At 41.0% G+C, this 23274-nt stretch overlaps 1 protein-coding gene and 1 pseudogene across 2 annotated transcripts in view; one reads left to right on the plus strand and one right to left on the minus strand.

Annotated features, from left to right (window-relative positions):
• The window catches only part of HMGXB3 (HMG-box containing 3), a 53189-nt gene that overhangs the window by 3734 nt on the left and 26181 nt on the right, over nt 1–23274 (plus strand). Inside the window, exons 2-9 of one of the 2 annotated variants that reach the window (XM_009449938.4) lie at nt 412–550; nt 2043–2217; nt 5673–6170; nt 7808–7906; nt 14446–14577; nt 20155–20573; nt 22626–22801; nt 22940–23037. In XM_009449938.4, the coding sequence (XP_009448213.1) occupies nt 414–550; nt 2043–2217; nt 5673–6170; nt 7808–7906; nt 14446–14577; nt 20155–20573; nt 22626–22801; nt 22940–23037 (1734 nt within the window). In that variant the 5' untranslated portion in view covers nt 412–413. The remainder of the gene's footprint in view (nt 1–411; nt 551–2042; nt 2218–5672; nt 6171–7807; nt 7907–14445; nt 14578–20154; nt 20574–22625; nt 22802–22939; nt 23038–23274) is intronic. The other variant, XM_063810811.1, reaches the window with a different exon arrangement.
• On the minus strand, nt 17424–18216 carry LOC107974544 (small ribosomal subunit protein uS10-like; annotated as a pseudogene).

Consider the following 23274-nt stretch of genomic DNA (forward strand, 5'->3'; position numbering starts at 1 on the left):
CAAGCATTTTTTTTAACCTGTTTCCATATAGAATTGTTATAATTTGGGGCTAATAAATTTTTGTGTTAAAGGGGTGGGTGGGTACTGTATCCCATGAATGTAAGTGAATATAAGTGAAAAGTATTTCTAAGGCAGTGGTCACAAACTTGCCCGGTCTGAGGAATCACCTGAGGCATTTGTTAAGCATGTGGATTTCCATACCCTCGGGAGATTCTGCTCCAGGAGGGCTGAAGTGGAGCTCTGGAATCTGTATGTTAAACAACCAAGCCAGGTGCTTCTTAGGATATATTGGGTTTGGGAAATGTCTAAGCCTTAAGGCACTGGCAGAGGTAAGGGGTTATTTGATCAGGAAGCTGCTGCCCCTCTTAGGGTAGATTCTGGAAACTTTATTTTGACTTTCCTTTCCTTTAGCCATGGACGCATCATATGATGGTACTGAGGTAACTGTCGTGATGGAGGAAATTGAGGAAGCCTATTGTTACACCTCTCCTGGGCCACCCAAGAAGAAGAAAAAGTATAAAATACATGGAGAAAAGACAAAGAAACCCAGGTTAGCCAACACATTTTGGTTGCTGCTAGCATTTATAAACAGAAGTTGCTTGGAGAGCTGCATTGAGGAAAACTTTTAAGACTCTTTGAAAAAGAGTGTTATTATTGAAGTCCTGTGTCGAGGGATGGGGAGTGGGAAGTGGAGGGATTTCTGCCAGCATTGCCATTACTGGCCAGACTTTGCTTTTGTTTTCAAGTTGTCACAGGAAATTGTACCATACCGATGGTAGAAGCTAGGTACAAAAGAGCTACATTATTTATTATTATGCCATTGTTGTTATTTAAACATTTAAAACAAAGCATTAATAAAATTACAAAATTAGAAATAAGGCTGGGCGTGATGGCTCATGCCTGTAATCCCAGCACTTTGGAAGGCTGAGACGGGTGGATCACCTGAGGTCAGGAGTTCGAGACCAGCCTGACCAACGTGGAGAAACCCCGTCTCTACTAAAAATACAAAATTAGCCGGGCGTGGTGGCGCACACCTGTAATCCCAGCTGCTTGGGAGGCTGAGGCAGGAGAATCACTTGAATCTGGGAAGCGGAGGTTGCGGTGAGCTAAGATTGTGCCATTGCACTACAGCTTGGCCAACAAGAACGAAACTCCTCTCAAAAAAAAAAAAAGAAAAGAAAAGAAAAAAAAACCACACAAAAAGAAAGAATACCAATTATATCTGTACAGAATATCCAAATTGTAGCTCTAATTTCGCTCTTGACTGTGAATACCTCAAACTTGCTGAAACTACCAGCATTGGTCATTTTGATTGGTCTGCTTGCTTCCCTCTCTCATCCTTGGGGAGGTGCCATCGACCAGGTTGGTGACCAAAGGCTGCGTAGAGGAGTACGGAGTGTGAGTGATAACCAGCCCCTTGAGGAAGCTTTCCCTGAGAGTGGAATGACAGGACAGGACACCTGTATCTATCTTTGCTTCTGTTGGGTTTAAAATCATTCCTGCACAAAAAGCGATCTTTAGGAAAGCCGGTCAAATGAGCCTTTGCTTCCAGGTTTCTGAAGGGGAAACAGCCACTTGCTATCTTTACCATTCATTTTCCCCTCCTCCCTTGGAGCCCCTTATCTTCCTGGGTAGTTACTCCTGACTGTAATATAGTGGCTCTAATGTAGTAACTTTAATATGGTAGCTTATATAAGCATTTCTCCTATACCATGAGTTTTTATATTACAAATTGATTGTAATATAATTTGTGTTGTACTGACAGCTATCAGTTATAATCAGGAATAAGATTATAACTTATTATAACACCATTTGAGGATGTTATTTAAATGTTTGTTTGCTTGACTTTCAGTCCCTATTTAGATAAATGCTTAGAAATGAGAAGCTAGGTTTTATCAACCTCTTGACTACCCATATCTTAGCATAGTAGTACTTACTGGTTGAATGAAGTCCTGGGTCGAGGGATGGGGAGTGGGAAGTGGAGGGATTTCTGCCAGCATTGCCATTACTGGGAAAGCCTGAAGAAGTCATTGCTTCCTCAGGTCTGCTTACCTTCTGTACTATTACGACATCTACCTGAAAGTGCAGCAGGAGCTCCCCCACCTCCCTCAGTCTGAGATCAATAAGAAGATTAGTGAGAGTTGGAGGCTTCTCAGCGTGGCCGAGAGGAGTTACTACTTGGAGAAAGCCAAACTAGAGAAGGAAGGTTTGGATCCTGTAAGTAATTTTTTTTTCCAGCTATTTTTTCCACTGGTTTAGTGATGAAGGCCTTGGGGAAACCAAGCCCCTTGTTCTGTTTCCTTTTCTTTTTTTGGGAAAACTTTCATCGTTTTATCCTTCTTGACTCTGAGCTTGCTTGTTTCCATTTTGATAATGCCCTGCACTCTCTTGTCCTCTTCGGTTGCAGCAATACGTGGAGCTGACATTTTTTTGTGTTTTCTGCAGTGAGCCTTAGGTTCCTTTTCTAAGTTTTAGTGTAACTTGGAGCCCCTCGTAGTTATTATAAATAGTAGCTTTAATGTAGTAAACTTTAATATAGTAGTTTATATAGGCATTTCTCCTACACCATGAGTTTTCATATTACAGATTGAATGTAATATATTGTACTAACTGCTATCAGTTATAATCAGGAATAAGGTTTGCATGTTTAGAGGTAGATAGAGCTGCTTGTGTAATACAGTACCACATTATTTTGTTAGCACTGGTGGTTGGAAACTATGCTAAAAGCAAAAATGCAAGTAAAGCCAAAGATGGTGGAGGAGACCAAGGCTTTGGGTGCTTGGGTTAAAGGACTAACAAGGAAGCATTTAGAATTATGTCTGTCAGCATTTTCTTATTTCTAGTTCACAATAACAAAATACACTGACAGCTATTTAAACTGCTGGGTTTTTGTTTTTTTGAGAGTATCCCTGTCATGGCATAAACTGCTGTTTTTTTAAACTGAAATTCCTGCAGGAAGAATAACCTTGCTGTTGCAGGCTGGAACCTTTTATCCTTAACTCCTTATTTCAATAGAAACAATTGTCTGTAACTTCTATTTTGGTAATGTAGAGCAACAGCAACAACTACGTTATAGCAGAACAAGTTGTATTTTCCCTTATTGGAGCTCATCAGCTACTGCCATTTAAATTATTTTTGTGCTTATTGGCCTGGCATTCTTTCTGGGAGAGCTTTGTCTTACCTACAGGCTTGGAGATGCTACTCTCTGCTCCCTCCTCTAGGTGATTTGTTTATTAACAGTGAATCTGGGAAATAATCCCTGTAGTGGAGTGGAGATGGAGTCTAAGAAAAGCTTATCTACTCCCTTTGGTTTCCTTATTATAATAAAATCAGCTGTCTAGGCTGGGTGTGGTAGCTCATGCCCATAATCCCAGCACTTTAGGAGGCTGAGGTGGGAGGATCACTTGAGCCCAGGAGTTTAAGACTAGCCTGGGCAAGATGGTGAAACTCTATCTCTACAAAAAATAGGAAAAGATTAGCCAGGCGTGGTGGCATACACCTGTAGTCCCAGCCACTCAGGAAGCTGATGTGGGAGGATCACTTGAGCCGGGGAAGTGGAGGTTGCAGTGAGCCGTGATTGTGCCACTGCACTCTAGCCTGGGCAACAGAGTGAGACTGTTTCACACACACACACACACACACACACACACACACACACACAAATCAGCAATCTTTTTGTGCATGATAAAATCCTACGTAATCCTGGAGTGATTTGATTTTTAAAACTACACACTAATGTAGATCATTATCAAGACTTTAAAAAAATTTAAATCATCTGCAATGATTCTTCCTTATTTACATGCTTATTTCTATCTACCACTATCTCTACCACTGCCACCAAGAACATGAGTAGGTTAGTTCTGATAATAGCTGAGTGACCATTTTAACTTTTGAGTCTTGGTTTCCTCATCTGTAAAATGGCAGTAGTCTCTTCTCATAATGTTTAAAATAGGTAATGTAAATCACCTAGCTGAATTCTTGATAATACTGACATAATAAATATTACCCTTTAGTAGATTAAACATTCATTGACTATATAATAAGGAAAAGTGGCATTTATTGAGTACCTGGAATGTAGTAAGACTGAGTGAAGCTTTATGTGCTGTGTTTGACCTCTCCCAGACTGCCTGGTGTGATGGGAAGACCCTCAATGCCCACATACCTTGGGAGCCTGTCAGAGCCCTGTGGCAGGCTGTCCTCCTTAGCAGCCCTTCAGGTCTCTTGCCAAGTGCAGGTTCCAGTGTTATGCCTTCTAGTCTATAAAATGAGTATCATTCAGGCCTTCCAGGTTTCTTTGTGCTTGGATTTGTGAAGTCCAGGCCATGCTGTGTGTATTTGCCACCATTTAGTCTTGTTCTCCTAACATGGCTGCTTCAAAGGGTGGCTTGAGAATGCCATTTCCCCATTACCTCTCCAATAAAGGCTCCATAAAAGATTCAGTCCATCTGCTTTTATGTTTCATCTGAGTGCTGCTTTTAACTTTTCATTTCTGAGTGCTTCCTTTATGCCTTAAGTAGTCTCATCGACTTCTTGCCTTTGATTTATTGAAGAATCCTTTTGTAGTTGACTTTAGTGTTCATTTTAAAAGATACTTCTGAAATTATTTTTTTGTTCTGTTTAATTTTAGGTCTCATTTAACTGTTCACTTTGAACTTTTCTGTTTTCCTTATTGGGTGCCTTTAAGTTTAAATTGAAAAAATAAAACATAAATGACTTTTTCTTGGTGCCAATTAGCCATTCAGGACTGTGCTTTTTAGTACCTGGCCTTCTTGATACTTAGAAGACCTGGCCTGGAGTCCCAGCTTTACTGTTTACTAATTTTGTGTTTAGGGAAAGTTTACCTCCCTGAGTTTCATCCTAAATTTTCTCATTTGTTAAATGGGAATAATAATCTTATCTAACATAATAGTGTTGTTTTTAAGATAAAATCAGATAATGTGTTTGAAAACATTTTCTAAACCTGAAGGTACTGGGTCATTGTTAATATTCACATTTTTTTCCGTAGTATATTCAGGACCTTGTCACATAACCCCTTCTATATATACTTTCTGTCACGAAGCCTTCTAATGAAGACCCTTAGCTTTGTGATCTGTTCATCCTCTTCTTTGTAAGTCTGGGGAAAACCAGTGAGGTCAGAATGCTTACTTGCTGCCTTGAGTTTCATCTTAGCCTGTTAACTTGTATTTTATGCTTTTTGGGTTTTTATTGAGCGTTATACATTCTAATGTTTGAATCTTATGCTGCTTTGGAATCCTAAAGTATCAGAGCTCAAAAGGAACTCATAAATTGCCAGATTTAGCTCCCTTGTTTTACAGATGGGGCAGCTGAGGCCTCAGGAGGGGAAAGGATTTGCTCAAGGCTATGCCAGACCTCAGGTTCCAGCTCACAGTTTCATATGGCAAGACCAGTGCTCTTTCCAGAGTTCAGTCCATGCTGTTTCCTGTGTGACTGAGTGAATAAGCTACATTGGCTAAATTGTGATTCAAATGAAGATGACACTGCTGTTGACAGGGGCTGACCTTATCTGAATTAGGTCAAGAGAGTAGAGTTTTTCCAGTCCCTTTGGAGGAAAAAAAAAAGAACTTAACACATATATATATCTTTCTCTCTCCATGTGGTCTTAGTCCATTTATCTCTGCTTGTCTCCCCCTTCCTGGCTTCCTCATCCTCAGAACTCTAAGCTCTCTGCACTGACTGCTGTGGTTCCGGACATCCCAGGTTTCCGCAAGATCCTCCCACGCTCAGATTATATCATCATCCCCAAGAGCAGCCTGCAGGAGGACCGGAGCTGCCCTCAGCTAGAGCTATGTGTGGCTCAGAACCAGATGTCCCCGAAAGGACCTCCTCTTGTGTCCAACACTGCCCCGGAGACAGTGCCCAGCCATGCAGGCATGGCAGAGCAGTGCCTGGCTGTGGAGGCCCTGGCTGAGGAGGTGGGAGCCCTTACCCAGTCAGGTGCTGTACAGGAGATTGCCACCTCAGAGATCCTCAGCCAGGATGTGCTCCTAGAGGACGCTTCCCTAGAAGTAGGGGAGAGCCACCAACCTTACCAGACAAGCCTGGTAATTGAAGAGACCTTGGTGAATGGCTCACCAGACCTCCCCACTGGAAGCCTGGCTGTGCCCCACCCCCAGGTTGGGGAGAGTGTATCAGTGGTAACAGTCATGAGGGTAAGTGGCTTTGGTACTGAAGTCTTTGGCTTTGTCTGGAGTTACTTAAAGGGCAGCTAGCACCATACGGTGTGATTCCAGAGCAGTGGTAATCAAGAGTACTGGTGTGGCACTTACTGATACTGCAGTTCTCTTGAATGTGTCTTGCCCCTGGGCTCACTCCAGAGTTCTTTGAAATTTCTCAGGCACTCTTACCAACTCTTTGCCCAGCTTAGCCAGAATTTTCTTCACATGAGATGGTTCATAAGCTACATTAGCAAGAAAGCTGCAAATTGTATTTGAATTATCCACGAGTCAAAGCTAGGATCTGTCAGGCAATTTAGTATCAGTCAGGATTTTATGTTTTCTGAAGACTGCTTCCTTTTCTTGAAATAATGGGATTTCACTCTGTTGCCCAAGCTGGTCTTGCATTCCTGGGCTTAAGCAGTCCTCCTGCCTCAGCCTCCCAAGTAGCCAGGATTATAGGCTTGTCCACCACACTGGCTCCCTGAAGACTATTTCAGCAAACAGTGGCACCTTGAGCTGTGTAGAAGAATTTTCACACAAGACCTGTACCCAGGTCTTCCTGGATTCAGATGGGGTAGGAAGAAAAAAGTTATCTTCAAGGCCAGGTTGATGGGACTAACCTCTGAGAAAGAGGAAGCAAGTTTCTACAGTGGCCTAAGTGTCATTCTCAGTTGAGGGGAAAACAGCACTTTTAGTGATCCCAACAACCTCATCCCCTAGAAGTGGAAGTGGAGAGAAACTGCTACCATGCCATAGTATAATATATAACCTGCCCTCTATAACCTTGGAGAGGATAGCATTCTCAGAGATGGGAGTCTTTCTGTGCAGGCTAAGAGGACCAGCTTGCTGTAGCCCTTATGGCCTGGGCAGAAGAGAACAAGTACCCCTGCAATCTGTCCCAGGGCTAAATCCTTATTTATTGCCTCAGTGCTGTTTATGATAATGAAGCGTGCAACTAGCTGGTTCTTGTTGTTGTTGGTTGGTTTTTTTTTTTTTGAGACGGAGTTTTGCTCTTGTCACCCAGGCTGGAGTGCAGTGGCACAATCTCTGCTCACTGCAACCTCCACCTCCCGGGTTCAAGAGATTCTCCTGCCTCAGCCTCCAAGTAGCTGGGATTACAAGCATGCGCCACCACGCCTGGCTAATTTTTGTATTTTTTTTTTTAGTAGAGATAGGGTTTCACCACGTTGGCCAGGCTGGTCTTGAACTCCTGACCTCAGGTGATCCGCCCGCCTCGGCCTCCCAAAGTGCTGGGATTACAGGCGTGAGCCGCCGCACCCGGCCGCCACTAGCCTGTTTAAAGCAGGTAAATAGGGTGCTGAGAACACTTGAAAGGGTTAGAATTGGATTCTCTCACTAACTGCTTATGTGATCTTAGAAGTCCTAAATGTCTTAGAACCTCAGTTTTCTCATCTATAAAATAAACATAGCACACTTCCTGTGGAAATAGTTTTCTCTTTGTTCTTAATTAAACTTTTTGAGATAATCATAAATTCATTCCTTTTGATAAGTACATTGGGATGAGTATACTGTCTGTTATTAAACTTAATCCAGGCTTCCAGTGTTGAGTGGCCTGGGTGTTCTTTATTACTCTGTTTCAGTGAAACTGTCCTTCTCTTCATTGCCCATAGGATTCCAGTGAGAGTAGCTCCTCTGCACCAGCCACACAGTTCATCATGTTGCCTCTGCCTGCCTACTCGGTTGTGGAGAACCCCACCTCCATCAAACTGGTCAGTACTGTATGTGGGGGATTGATGGCAATTAGGGTGTCATAAGCATTTTTTTTCTAAGTAAATTTGTCTTTTTTTCTTTCTGAGCTACCAGTTGTAGGACCAAGAAGATTTCTAAAAGTCTTAGAACCTCAGGATGCGAGGACTGGCAAAGATTTCAGGGATTATGTGGTCCATATGTTCTTAATGAGGGTGAGGGGGTTGTAGATAGATCTCCATGGGATCCATGAACTCACCTCAAGTTTTATGCAAACTTTTTTCCTGGAATGGATTCCATGACTTTTATAAAATTTTCGTAAGCATACATGATTTAGGAAAATGAGCAGCCACTGATCTAATTCAATACTGTGATCGTACAGATTAGGAAAAGGGCCATAGGAGAGAAAGGACTTGTTCAAGGTTACAAGACAAGTCAGACTGGATTCGTTTCTTGATTCCCAGTTGATATTTTTTTCAGCATCGGGGCTGAGATTTATCCCTGTTTATCTTTTTCTCACACTATTATAAATGGCATTTTTAGAAAATTTTCAATATCTGATTGCCTACAACTAGTATATCATAATACAATTGATTGCTTTGTATATTGGGCTTGTATGCTGCAACTTTGCTTAACTCACTTATTAGTTCTGATAACTTTTGTAGATGCTGTTGGGTTTTCTACAAAGTTAATCATGCTGTCTACAAGTAATGACAGTTTTATATCTCCTTTCTGATTTGAATTCCTTCTTTTTCTTGCCTTATGATATTGTCTAGGACTTCTGGTACAATGCTGAATAGAAGTGGTAAGAGCAGACATCTTTGTCTTGTCCTCATGTAAGGAGGAAAGGATTCAGTCCTTCTTCATTAAGTATATTAACTATAGGTTTTTCCTACATGCCCTTTATCATGTTTAGGTAGTTCCCTCTATTCCTAATTTCTGAAAGCTTTTATCAGGAATGCATGTTGGATTTTGTCAAATGCTTTTTCTGTGTCTATTGAGAGTATTATAAGAATTTTCCGGAAGTTGGTTAAGGTGGTGAATTTCACTATTACTCAAATTTTAAACCACCCTTGTATTCCTGGGACAAACCCCATTTGACAGTGATGTATTATCCCTCTCATAGATTGTTGGATTTCATTTGCTAAAAAGTTTGCTCAGAATTTGGCTCAGAATTTCCTTATACAGTCTCTGTCCACTTTTCATATCAGGGTAATGCTTGCCTCTTAAAATGACTTGGGAAGTATTTTCTCCACCTCAGTTCTTTTCCTTAAATGGTAGTATTACCAGTGAAGTCATCTGGGCCTGGAGTTTTCTTTGTGAGAAGGTTTTTAACTGCAAGCCCAATTTTAAAAATATATATAGGACTATTCAGACTGTCTCTTTGAGTGAGCATTTGGTATTTTGGCTTTCAAGGAATTTGTCCATTTCATTTAGGCTGTCAAATTTATTGACATAAAGTTGTTCATAACATTCCCTTATTACCCTGTAATAGGCAATGTACTTATCTACAAAGATAATTTGAACTGTTGTTTCCCTATTGCTGACAGATGAAAAAGTTTAGACCTTAAAATAATACCTGATTGTTGGCCACTTCTGGTTAAGGCCACTCTTTCCAGCTTTCCAGTGACAGGTAATGCTTTACATTACAACCAACTAATATTCTAAGATTCTTAGAAATGGACAAACCACTTGTTGCTTATTTTGGTTGTTTCTGGACAGTTACTACCTGTGTGGAAAAATTCAGGGTGCTAAACAACAGTGTCACTTTATGGCCTGGTACTACACTAGAGCATGTCACAAGTTCGCAAGGGCGGTGGCTGCTCCCTCTACTAACGGATACTACCAGAGACCTTCACACAGTGCAGGCCTCGGTTACTAACACCTAAATATTAACACCCATGGGATTTGCAGTCCCTATGTTCATGTCTAGTACTTGGGTAAGCTCCACACCAGGCACATATTGTTTTATGCAATCTTTAAAGACATCTGCAATAGACAATATGCAGTTTAAACAAACTGTGAGGTTTATAAACAGAGAATTCTTTACATTTGCTATTATGTCATAACAGGCACAATCTGAAATACAATTTTGTACTAGCAGTGTATAAAAATACTTTTAAACGATACTTTCGATAGGTACAGTAGCACTTTAAAGAAAACCACTGTGTAGTTATTCCTTTTGAGGACCTACTAAAACAGTTCAACTTACTGCCCCCAGCTACATCTAAAGCACGAATGTGGAAAGCAAGTTCTCTTACCCAGGTACACACCACACACACCCACATGCTGAAACAGTCTCCATTTATGATGCATGCTGATGAGGCATCAATCTCAAACAGAGTATGAGATGACAGTGTTTGGTGCCTGTTTCCATTTCCAGGTTTGGTATGAATGAACAAGAGGCAAAGGCAAGGTGGAGTCTGTGTATGGGCCCTCTCTAGGAGTTTAATCTGGCATATCAATATTTAACTTGGGAGGTGGGGGAACATATTTCCCAGGGCTCTGGATTAAAACTACCTGGTCTTCCCAAACACTGGAGCAATTTTCGGAGCTTCTGGAACCAATATTTCTTCAGCACCTTCGCTATCTTCCTGATGGAGATCATATGAAATGTTCCCATATTCTCTTAAAAATGGGAAAATTTCAAGCAGAAACTGGCAGAAGTCTCTGCGAATACCAAACCACCAATGATTGCCCCTTTTTGGCCTAAATGTTGTGGTCATTAAAGTTAGTAACAAAAGCCAAAGGGGGACAAATATGGAGATATAGGAGAATGTATTGCGGCCATCCAGTCTGTGAACCAGCAGGACCTCAAAGGTGAGCAGGGCACGATGACAGTCGTTATCCAGCTGATGGCCATGGTCACGTGTGTTCTTCACTGCCCTGGTAGTTCTCATTTGTTCTTTTTCTAGTTTCTTAAGGTAGAAGCTGATGTCATTGATTCAAAACCTTTCTTTTCTTTTCTTTTTTTTTGGTAGATAAGGTTTCACTCTGTTGCCCATGTTAGAGTGCAGTGGCACAATCATGGCTTACTGCATCCTTGACTTCCTGGGATCCACCTACCTGCCCCAGTCTCTCAGGTAGCTGGGACCACAGGTGCATACCACCACACCCAGCTAATTGTTTTAAATTATTTGCAGAGATGGGGGTCTTTCTATGTTGCCCAGGCTGGTCTTAGAACTCCTGGGCTCAAGCAATCCTCCTGCCTTGGCCTCCAAAAGTATTGGAATTACAGGTGTGAGCCACCGTGCCCAGCTCTTTCTTTCTTTTCTTTTTTTTTTTTTTTTTTTTTTTTTTGAGACGGAGTCTCGCTCTGTCGCCCAGGCTGGAGTGCAGTGGCGCGATCTCGGCTCACTGCAAGCTCTGCCCCCCGGGTTCACGCCATTCTCCTGCCTCAGCCTCCCGAGTAGCTGGGACTACAGGCGCCCGCTATCACGCCCGGCTAATTTTTTGTATTTTTAGTAGAGACGGGGTTTCACCGTGTTAGCCAGGATGGTCTCGATCTCCTGACCTCGTGATCCGCCCGCCTCGGCCTCCCAAAGTGCTGGGATTACAGGCGTGAGCCACCGCGCCCGGCCTCTTTCTTTCTTTTCTAATGTAGGTGCTTACTGCTATGAATTTCCCTCTAAGCACTGCTTTAGTGGCATTCCACAAATTCTGATATGGTGTGTTTTCATTTTCATTCAATTCAAATACTTTCTAATTTACTTCTTTGACCTATAAGATATTTAGAAGCGTATTATTTACTCTGCAAATATTTGGGGATTTTCCAGATATCTTTCTCTTATTGATTAATAATTTAATTCCACTGTGGCCTGACCTTTTTGATTTATTTAAACTGAATCCCTTTAAATTTATTGAGACTTGTCTTACGGCCCAGAATGTGGTCTGTCTTGATAAATGTTATGTACACTTGAAGAGAATGCGTAGTCTGCTATTGGGTGGAATGTTCTATACATATCTAATTAGGTCAAGTTGATTGATAACGTTCAACCCTTTTATATCCTTACTGATTTTGTCTACTTGTTCTATCAATTACAAGAGAAGGCATCTGGCCGGGCACAGTGATATGTGCCTGTAACCCTAGCACTTTGAGAGACTGAGGCAGAAGGATTGCTTGAGCCCAGGAGTTCAAGACCAGCCTGGACAAGGCAGGGAGACCCTGTCTCTACAAAAAGCAATAAATAGTTGAGTGTGGTGGTACACACCTATAGTCCCAGCTACTCAGGGCTGAGGTGGGAGGATTGCTTGGGCCCAGTAGTTGGAGGATACAGTGAGCTGTGATCGTGCCACTGCACTGTAGCCTGAGCAACAGAGTGAGACTCTGTCTCAAAAAAAAAAAAAAAAGGAGGTGACATTTAACTATCCTTGTAGATTTGTCTGTTTCTTACAGTTCTCTTAATTTTTGTCACAAATTTTGACTCTCTTGCGAAGTATGTAAACATGTAGGATTGTTGTGCCCTCTTGATAAATTGACCCCTTTGTTATTACAAAATGACCTTTATCTCTAGTAATCTTTGCTCTGAAATCTACTTTGTCTAATATCTAGCTTTTAAAAATTATTGTTACATCAAGAAATATATTTTTCCATCCTTTTAACTAATTTATATCTACGTAAAGTGTTTTTGTTTTGTTCTGCTTTGTGTAGATAGCATATAGTTTCAATATAAAAGCAAGACCCTCTGACAGTCTCTGTCTTTAAAAGAGGTGGTTTAAGCCATTTATATTTAATATGATTATTGATATGGTTACATTTAGATCTATTATCTTATTATTTGTCTCATCAATTTTGTTCTGCCTTCTTCTGATATAAGTATTTTTTATGGATCTGCTTTCTTTTATTGGCTTATTAGCTATTGACTTTGTTTTGGTTATTTTAGTAGTTTCTTTAGGGCTGAAGTACATATTTTTAACTTATAAGTTTATCTTCAGAAATCTCTGCTGCAGATAAACAATATGTTGTAGATAATAAAGCTGCAATATTTTAAAATAGGAACAGCCTGCAGCTTTGACTCATGGAGAAACTGGTTATTTCTCCTGAGTCTTTATTCTCCTGGAAATTACTGTTCTTTCATGCTCTAATAAATGTCAGCCAAGCACTTCAAAAAAAGTGTTTTATGATTAATACTTAGGACTGAAATGTCATCCTTGAACATTAGCACTTTTTTTCCTAAAGTCATTTCTCTAGCCTACTTAACAATGTTAAGAATTTCCAAGTTCATGGTAATTTACTTATGAAACTAACCTATCTTAAATTTTTACTCTGCTTTCTTGAGGTGTTCAGAATGAGAATTATACATTGGCCACAACCTGAGAAAGGATCAGAGATGTTTTATATTCCAGTATTAATAGTCTCTCACAAGCATGTAGAATCTAAGTGAATGTTTTCTCATTTCTTATCTCACTTTCTCAGCAAGACACGCCTATAAAATAGGAAGAACAGGCGATTTTACAGAGGAAGAAACTCAGGGCCCAAGAGTTAAGGTTCCTTACCACCAGGTCACTCAGTGTATTAGTGGCAAAATTGGAACCCAAAGCCTGGTCTTCCTCTTTTTGGTGCCATACCACTTCACGCTCATCCTTGACTTAATACCACTGTCATAATTGGAAGCCATAATTGAAGCCTTTTCCTTAGGCTTCCTTGCAGAGGTAGCTAATGGTAGTTTGGTGTTTCCCCAAGGAAGCTTTTTGCATTTTGGCTGGGCTAGGGAAGCTGGGATTAATAGCTGAGTAAATATTCATATGTGACAGAACAAATATGACAGAGAAATGGGTTTTTTTCCAGCCTTAATCTAGAAGCGGAGCATGACTAATGAATGAGTCGTTTTTATTTGTAGCTGAAATATTATAACCCATAGTAATACATTTTGCTCAAAGGGAGATCAGTGGAGATGATAAGAGCCAGTGGCTATATATATTAATATGCAAATAACTACATTCTGTTGAGTATCAAAGGATAGGGCCTGGCTTATAGTCCTGAACTGCCCTTATTTTTTCAGTGACCATGGATCTATTTTTATTCTGAATCCCAGGTCCTTGGTTGTCTGAAGAATGAAGATGAAGCAAATTCTTTGAAGTATTTAGACCAGAGGGTGCAGCTGGATGCATAGAAGGAATGTTGGGCCAAGAATAGAGAAATATGGGTTCTAGGTCTAGCTCTGCCCTTGATTGATGATTTGAGGCAAAGCATTTAAACCTCAGTAGTAATAATACGTACTTAATACGATTGCTGAGAGTATTAAATGAAATATTGGTAAAGTGTTTAGCACTGTGTGGTGCCTAGCTCAATGCATAGCAACTATCACTTTCTTCATTCTTCTGGTACCTAACTGTAATGTTGGGCAGTTGTCTTTCCCCATTTGAACTTAGTTTCTCCATTTCTAAAGAGTGAATTTGTTGTATTGTAGGACCTTTCCAACACTGACCTTTTCTGATATGATTATGAATTGGTTATCTTTCCACAAGCTTGTGACCTCCTGGTGTTGCTGTGATTATAGTGGTCATCAGTCTGAGAGAGGTTGGATTGTTCTGTTGATTCTGATGTGCTCTTTATTTACAGACCACTACATATACCCGCCGGGGCCATGGGACATGCACCAGCCCAGGGTGCTCCTTTACATATGTCACCAGGCACAAGCCACCTAAGTGCCCTACCTGTGGTAACTTCCTAGGAGGGAAGTGGATCCCAAAGGTAAGGTCCATTGGCTGTTGCTGCTTTGGAAGCCTCACAGAATAGACTTTCTGTTTGCCATTAGGAACAGGTGATTTTTAAAAAGTTAACATTTGTTTTTACTGTCTGACTATACAAGTAAATCATTTCCATTGTATATAGTTTGTTTAAAAAATACAAAAGAGAAATGGAATAAATTGTTATCCAAACTCATATACCATCCAAAGAAAAGCCATTATTAACATTTTGGTGTACTTCTTTCCAGTCTTTTTTTCTGTGAATAAGTTCTGTATCTGTTTTTTTCTTCTTCTTTCCCTTCTTTTTTTTTTTTCCAGTAGAGATGGGGTCTTCCTTTGTTGCTCTGGCCTCAAACAGTCTCCTGTCTCGGCCTCCCAAAGTGCTGGGATTACAGCACTGTGAGCACTGTTTTCCCTTTTATTTTTCTTTCTGTTTTTTCGTGGATATCTCCAATACTATAATATTTTGCTTTTTTTAGTTTAACATATCATGCCTTTAAATATTCTTCAAAATAGTACCTGTTTCATAATTTCCATGAACTACTACACCATGTTTATTTACTTGTTTCTGTCATCCCCCGTCTGTATTTAGAGATGTCTGTATCTATATGTCTTTAACATTTTTATTTAACACTCATCATCAGTTAACAATGTTTCTGTTTATGTCACATTGTGAGTTCCTTAATGACCTTGGTATCTCCCACAGCCTTTGCCCATAGAAGACACTCAATAAATAAATGAGCATCACAGCTGTGCCCTTCTGAAGTTCCGTTTAACACGTTGTCACCTGTGTATGCTTGGTGCGAACTAGATAAAACATACATACTTGCCACATTTTTTATATGAAACTATACATTTTAAGGGCTAAAATGGATGGAAGAGGCAGTAAATTCTCACCTAGTTCAGAGAGGAGAGACATTTATAAGGACTGGGACAGACAGGGAAGGTTTTATAGAAGAGAGAGAGTTGAAGATTCAACAGAATTTGGGTGGGTAGAAAAGGAAAGAGAGGACATTATTTTAGTGAAAATGGCTTAGGTTAGGTTTGTGATTATCACATGTTTAACTCAGCATGGTCCAAACTTGTATGTGTAGAAAAACCTTGTATAGCAGCATACCTTAAACTTCTCTGGGGCAATTTTCACATCTCTTTGAGAAATACTGGGATGGTGACTTTTGCCCTCTGGATGAGTGTTTTGGCTTCTGGCTAAGTTCAGGGTAGCACTAATTCCAGGAGACAGGATAGTTAAGAACACAATTCTGGAGTTAGCTACCTCAGTTCAGACCCCTGCTTCCCAAGGTTTTTAACTATGTAATCTTGGTCAAGACAGTCTATATCTGTTCCTGGATTTAAGTTTTGTCTCATCTGTCAATGGAAGTTAGTACCTACTTCATTAGGGATGTTAGCAGGGTCAAATAAGATTATCCATATAGACTAAATGGCAGTTTCTGGTACATATTAAATCCTCAGTGAATGTCCTGCTATCATCATGATAGACATCAATGTAATTATTAGCCCTACTATTGCTCTTCATGTTGTCAGGAAGGGCCTAGGGCTAATGTCTCACAGGAGGTTTTGTCTAAGGCTCTTGTGCCATCTTCTCTGATGTGCCTCTGTGAAGCCATCAGTGTATTCACAATGTATTCCCCAAAAAGGCAGTTCTCTAACTGCAGTGGGGAGATTGAACTGGATAGTAGTCAGAATCTTCCTTGGCCTTTCTTGACCAATGCGAAGCAGGTCTCTCAAATGACCATATTTCCTGTGCTTATGCATGAAAGACTGTCAGTGATCACTGTGGGCTTATCCCTCCTTCAGGCTATTTTTACTTTGGCTTTTTCATTTCTTGTATGTGTGGCTTTCTTTTTCATTTCTTGTATGTGTGGTTTTTTTTCCACTTTGAAATAACTTTTTTTTGGGGGGACAGAGTCTCTTGCTATGTTGCCTAGGCCCATTTCAAATTCTTGGTCTCAAGTGATCCTCCTGCCTCAGCTTCCTGAGTAGCTGGTACTATAGGCATATGACATCATACCATCATACCTGGCTTTAACTGAAACAACTTTTTTTTTTTTTTTTTTTTTTGAAGATAGAGTCTTGCTCTATTGTCCAGGCTGGATAGCACGATCTCAGCTCACTGCAACCTCTACCTCCCTGGTTCAAGTGATCCTTATGTCTCAGCCTCCCGAGTAGCTGGGATTACAGGCATGTGCCACCACAGCCAGCTAGGTTTTTTTGTATTTTTAGTAGAAATGGGATTTCACCATGTTGGCCAGGCTGGTGTCGAACTCCTGGCCTCAAGTGATCCACCTGCCTCGGCCTCCCAAAGTGTTGGGATTACATGTGTGAGCCATGGTGCCCAGCCTGAAAAACTTTAGAGCCATGGTTCTCTTACTAAGATCAAGCTCATGGCATGAAAACAATTTTTTTCTTAGCTACCTTCCCCCTATCTTGACTTGCTAAGTCAGAATTTACCAATGTGTTTTGCAAGGATTACCATGTCAAGAGTAGATACTGTGATTTCTAAAGCTTATAGAAACAGAATGAGTGAGAGAAGACAGGTAACATTTTACCATCAGTGCACTTAGAATTTTAGAAATAAATTGACTTTGATTATCAGCTACTTCAACTCTTTTGAGTTTCCAGCTAAGGAAAAATAGATTTTGAAAAAGCGACTTACTAAATTCACACAGCCAATTATCCCATTGCCTTTTCCACTAAACCACACTTCTCAGGCATTGCTACGCTGTTTAGCTGCAGAATGTAAGACAAGCTTGTCCAACCTATGGCCCAGGATGGCTTTGAATGAAGCCCAACACAAATTCATAAACTATCTTAAAACATTGAGATTTTTTGTTTTTTAACAACTGGTAATCAATGTATTAAAATAGTTGACTTAAGCATCTGCAGTGGTGACTTGCACCTCAACTCCTGGCTCAGTACTGATGGAAGTAATTTGCTTAACAATCTCAGAAGGACTGTGCAAGTCAATTAGTTGCTTGTGGATTCTCCTATGGAAACATTCCTATGTCTTAGAACCTTGACCACAAGTTTTTCTTGTAGTGATTCTCAAAGTCTTGGTAGGCATTCGAACTGATCCTTTCACTGAGATTCTTTTCCTTTGCTCCTCTGATCAAGTCAGCACACATCTTCTCCAGGGATTTTATGTTGCAGCTCGTTAGAGTGATTTGAATTCGGTGAATTGCCACCTCCAGCTCCATGGGTGTTTTTCCGGTGTCTTTAAAAGCCTTGGCTGCAGCGGGCTTCCTGACCGACTTGTTCCTTGGCGAGAGAGAACAGCGGTGAGTCAGGAGCAGGAGCGGGCAGGAGCGGGCGGACCGCAGCTCCGCACCACCTACGACCGTGTCTTCCTCAAAGAGCAAAACATTATGATATTTTTTTGTGTGTGATTATTTTTATTTTTTTAGGCTCATCAGCTATTGTTAGTGTTAGTGTATTTTATGTGTGACTCAAGACAATTCTTCCAGTGTGGCCCAGGGAAGCCAAAATTGGACACCCCGATCTATTAATAAGATTTCTTGAATTCTGATTTTTGAGGCAGCAAGTATAATTTGTCTCTAAAAGCTCTAAGTGTGTTTGTGCCAGCCAGGAAATGACTCACCTTTTGTTGTATTGTTCTAGAGTTCATACTGGCTAAAATTAGCCCAAGAAATATGTGGCATAGTTCCCAAAGAGTTGGATAAAACAAAAGATAGTATATAAGGCTGTTTAGCTCAAGGTTTCATTCTTAAGGCTCTCTGATGGCAGCAGTTGAGGTCTCTCTGAGCCTGCAGCCTCAGAGAATTTTGAAAGTAACATCTAAAATGAGTAGGCTGAGTTAATGAAATGTGAGATCACCAGGTAGAGTTGTTTTGCTCAGATTGCTTAAATTACCCAATCTTTCTGCGGTGATTTTTGTCTAAAATAGCCTACTTAGTAGGCAGTGTTTGCTCAAAAATCTTATCTCAAAAAATGAGTTTAGTCTCCTGTTTTTCTATAAAATTTTCCCTCTCCTGCAGTAAATAAGCTCTGTGCACTTGACTTGGAATTTTTCTCCATGTTAACTCACTCTTAGGGGCTATTATGTGTTAGAATCTGAGAATGCTTTACCAAAGAGCTCTTAAGAGGTCACCTGTTACTGGCTCTTTTTTTTTTTTTTTTTTCCAGACAGGGACAGGGTCTCGCTCTGTCACCCAGGCATGAATACAGCTCGTGCAGCCTCAGCCTCCTGGGGTCAAGTGATCCTGCCACCTCAGCCTCTCGAGTAGCTGGGAACACAGGCACACAGGCTGCATACCACCATGCCTGGTTAATTTTTTTTTTTTTTTTTTTTTGTAGAGATGTGGTCTTGCCATGTTTCCCAAACTGGTCTTGAACTCCTGGGCTTAGGTGAGCCTCTTGCCTCAGTTTCCCAAAGACTTAGGATCACGGGCATGAGCCATGACGCCTGGCTGTTACCAGTTCCGAACTAGAAGTGCAATATGCAGATGGCTTTGGAAATGTTGAGGGTTTTTTGGGTAGTAAGCGACTGGGAGATAAATCATTGAAATTTAGTGACATTGGCACAGACACTAAACTTTCTGTAATGTGCAGGGAGGTCCTACACACTATAGAATTAGGTCACCCAAAATGCTGTCTGGCTCCTGTTGACAAATACTGAGAGCCCAATCCTTTGCTATTTCATAAGGGGAAATGAGGATTCAATTGAAGCTTGCCTTATACCACATAACTAATTAGGAGGGGAGCTAAGCTTGATAGAACCCAGCCTTTATGTTTCCTAGTTTACAGTGCCCTTCATGATATACATGGTGGGTAGAAAACCTTTCTGAAGACAACCACTATTTAAAAACATTTTTTAAAAGCGTATGTGTGTATATATAATACTATTATTTCCACTGCAGTGCTAATTGGATAAAAGCTAAGACACCAAGGACTTTTTAAAGCCAGGTCTAGCTAAAATAGCAGCTGCCATTTTTAGTGAGTTTGAATATTTGTAGCACATAATAATGCATGAGTTAATTTGATCCAGTGCAAAGTATGTGACATATGTGTAAGTCATTCTTAAGACTCACCTTAAAGAATCTGGGACAAAAAACAGAATTTTTCCCAAAGGAGATGGGAAAATTTGAATCTGTCCGCATGAGGTTGCGGCCACATTGGGATTAACTGAATCTCATAAAAGGACCACCAAGGTGAACAACTTAGGGCCTTTAGGCCCTGTATGGCAGTATGTCACCCTCTTTCTAGACACACAGAAGTAGGCTTTGAATAATGTAAAACTAAATGTAAAACTAAAAAATGCCAACATTTGGTTGATGAGACCTGGAGAAGCTTTTCAATAAGAATTTATTAGAAGATGAACAGTTTTATTCAAATGAAGGCATTTAATACTATAGTGAAAGGAACCTGTAGCCAGAAAACTTAGATTCAGGCTAGTTTTACACTTGAGATCTTAAGTTAACTTCTTCCTTTCATGGACCTTAGTTTCCTTATTTGTTGCCCATATGTTATTAAAAATGAGAGAATGTTTGTGAATGTCATCAACTGTAAAATCCCTTATGTATACAAGGCATTCTTATTTTTCTAGGAAAAGCCAGCCAAAGTAAAAGTGGAATTGGCTTCTGGCGTCTCTTCCAAAGGCTCTGTGGTGAAAAGAAATCAGCAACCTGTCACCACTGAGCAAAATTCCTCTAAGGAAAATGCCTCCAAACTGACTCTGGAGAATTCGGAAGCTGTAAGCCAGCTCCTGAACGTAGCTCCTCCCAGAGAAGTAGGTGAGGAGAGTGAGTGGGAGGAAGTGATCATCTCCGATGCCCATGTTTTGATTAAGGAAGCTCCTGGGAATTGTGGTACAGCAGTCACTAAGACGCCAGTCGTCAAAAGTGGTGTGCAGCCTGAGGTCACTCTGGGGACAACTGACAATGACAGTCCTGGAGCAGACGTACCAACACCATCCGAGGGGACAAGTACCTCCAGTCCACTCCCTGCTCCTAAAAAACCTACAGGGTAAGTCAGTGTGTTTGTATAATATAGAGTTGTATTTAAAATAACAGCTTTGGAAATGCCCCATGTTTCTTTTATCCCATGTCTGTACAGCATGCCTGAGAGAGGCAGCAGAGACCAGGCAATGGTTCCTGTTTTAGAGATACAGAAACCAAGGCCTAGAGATATATAAAGATTGTCCCTCCCCCTGGACTCTGCTATTCATGTACTGCTGTCAGATTACTTACACATCTCTTCTTGTCAGTCTCCCTAAAGCATTAATTAGAGTCTTGCTGGTATAGGCTCTGGGCAGTATTAAAACTATGAGTTACCAGTCCTGGATACTGGATTTGGAAAGAGAATCTTTATTAAAAGCATCCTGTAGAAAGGGTTCTGGCCTTATAGTCAGAGAACTCAGTACTGGTTCTGACTGTTTCTGGCTTCTGTTTGACCTTGGGCATTGTCACTTCATGTCTCTTCACCTCAGTTCTCTCCTCTGAAGAATCTTGAGTTGGATATAGAAAATCTTATCCTCACAGGCTGACTGTACAAACTGAAGATTGTATATAAAACATGCAACCAAGTACCTTGCAAGTCGGAGGAAGTCACTATCTTTTTCTCCCCTTTTCCTCCTTAAATGCTTAATTGGATTCTGTGTATATCCCTTCCCTGAGGAAGTTGTGTTCTTGTAACTGAAGACCCTTATTTGTATCAGTGGTTCTCAACTGGTAACAATTGTGCCCACAATGAACACCAGAAGCCAATTCCACTTTTAACTTTGGCTGGCTTTTCCTGGAAAAATAAGAATACCTTGTATACCTTGTATGCAAATATGTATGTGTGTGTGTGTATATATATTTTTCCCACTTTTTTTTTTTAACACAAATCATAGCACAACATACATACTTCTACATCTTGTTTTTTATTTTTATGTTTATTTTTATTGTTTGAGACATGATCTCTCTTTGTCATTCAGTCTGGAGTGCAGTGGTGCGAACACAGCTCCCTGAAGCCTCACCCTCCCAGGCTCAATCGATCTTCCCACCTCAGCCTCTGGAGTAGGTGGGACTACAGGCACGCACTACCACACCTGGCTAATTTTTGTATTTTTTTTTTTTTGTAGAGATGGGGTTTTGCCATGTTGCCCACACTGGTCTTGAACTCCTGGGCTCAGGTGATCTGCCCGCCTTGGCCTCCCAAATACATCTTGCTTTTTTTTGGGATGGAATCTCGCTCTGTCGCCCAGGCTGGAGTGCAGTGGCGCCATCTCATCTCACTGCAAGCTCCGCCTCCCGGGTCCATGCCATTCTCCTGCCTCAGCCTCCCGAGTAGCTGGGACTACAGGCACCTGCCACCACGCCTGGCTAATTTTTTGTATTTTTAGTAGAGATGGAGTTTCACCGTGTTAGCCAGGATGGTCTTGATCTCCTGACCTTGTGATCCACCCGCCTTGGCCTCCCAAAGTGCTGGGATTACAGGCATGAGCTACCGCGCCCGGCCCCATCTTGCTTTTTTTAAAAAAAATCATGTAGCAATATACTTTGGCGATGGTTTTGTATATTTAAAGGATGAAGCTGTGCACTTTAGACCTTTCGTTTGAGACACGTAAATCACTCTAGCAAATGTTTATTGAGGCCTCCTCTGTGGTATAGGCCATGTGCTCAACATTGGTGCTGCAAAGATGAAGCAAACATGGACTCTGTTCTCTAGGGTCTCTAAGCTGCTGTCATAAGTATATGCTCTAACTAGAGGTAGATTAGATGTTATAGCTATAATAGCGATTGGCATTACACTCTATAGACATCGTTTTACACTTCTGTGTCTTCGCAATGACCCCATACTGTATAGGTAATTACTGTTCCATTTTACATATTAGAAACTTGAAGTTAACAGAAGAATGAAATTACTTGTCCAGGGCCACACAGCTATTTAGTGGTTGAATTTGAACTCAATCTGTCTAAAGCTTGACAGTTTAACCCCAATACTATCCTCTAAGAAAGCACTATATAGAGACTGCGCTTTGGTTTTCTTCCCTTTGTTCCAGAATTTCCAGATTTCTCTTCTTATTCTTTTCAGAGTTGACCTGCTTACCCCTGGGTCCAGGGCTCCAGAGCTTAAAGGCAGAGCACGGGGCAAGCCCTCATTACTGGCTGCAGCAAGACCCATGAGAGCAATTTTGCCAGCCCCAGTTAACGTGGGGCGAGGCAGCAGCATGGGACTGCCCAGGGCCAGGCAGGCCTTTTCCCTGAGTGGTAAGGGCTGGGACATACCTGGGATGGAGGGGCTGTCTGACAGGAAAGGGACAGGAGTGGGGGGTTGAGAACGGACATAGAGACTTGGGGAGACTCTGAATGCACTTAAGTCACCAGTTTGGCTCCTGGTTCTCTCAGATAAGACTCCCTCTGTGAGGACTTGTGGTCTGAAGCCAAGCACACTGAAGCAGCTGGGCCAGCCCATTCAACAGCCATCTGGCCCTGGTGAGGTGAAGGTAAGGCCCATTTTCCAGAGTGGGAGCTGTTTGAGGGTCTGGCTGCTTCCATTTAATGTATCAAAGCTATAGGTAAAGGCACATCCCAGTTCTTACACGTTGGCAGACCTCTGGGTGAAGGTTAACATGAATGATTTATCTGTTTTTTAAGTAATTTCTTAAAACTTAAGTGAATACATGTTTTTAAACCTTTTACTTAGAAATAATTTATAACTTAGAAAAAAGTCACAAAAATAA

The sequence above is a fragment of the Pan troglodytes genome, chromosome 4, assembly GCF_028858775.2.
Source record: "Pan troglodytes isolate AG18354 chromosome 4, NHGRI_mPanTro3-v2.0_pri, whole genome shotgun sequence".
Classification (NCBI taxonomy): Eukaryota; Metazoa; Chordata; class Mammalia; order Primates; family Hominidae; genus Pan; species Pan troglodytes.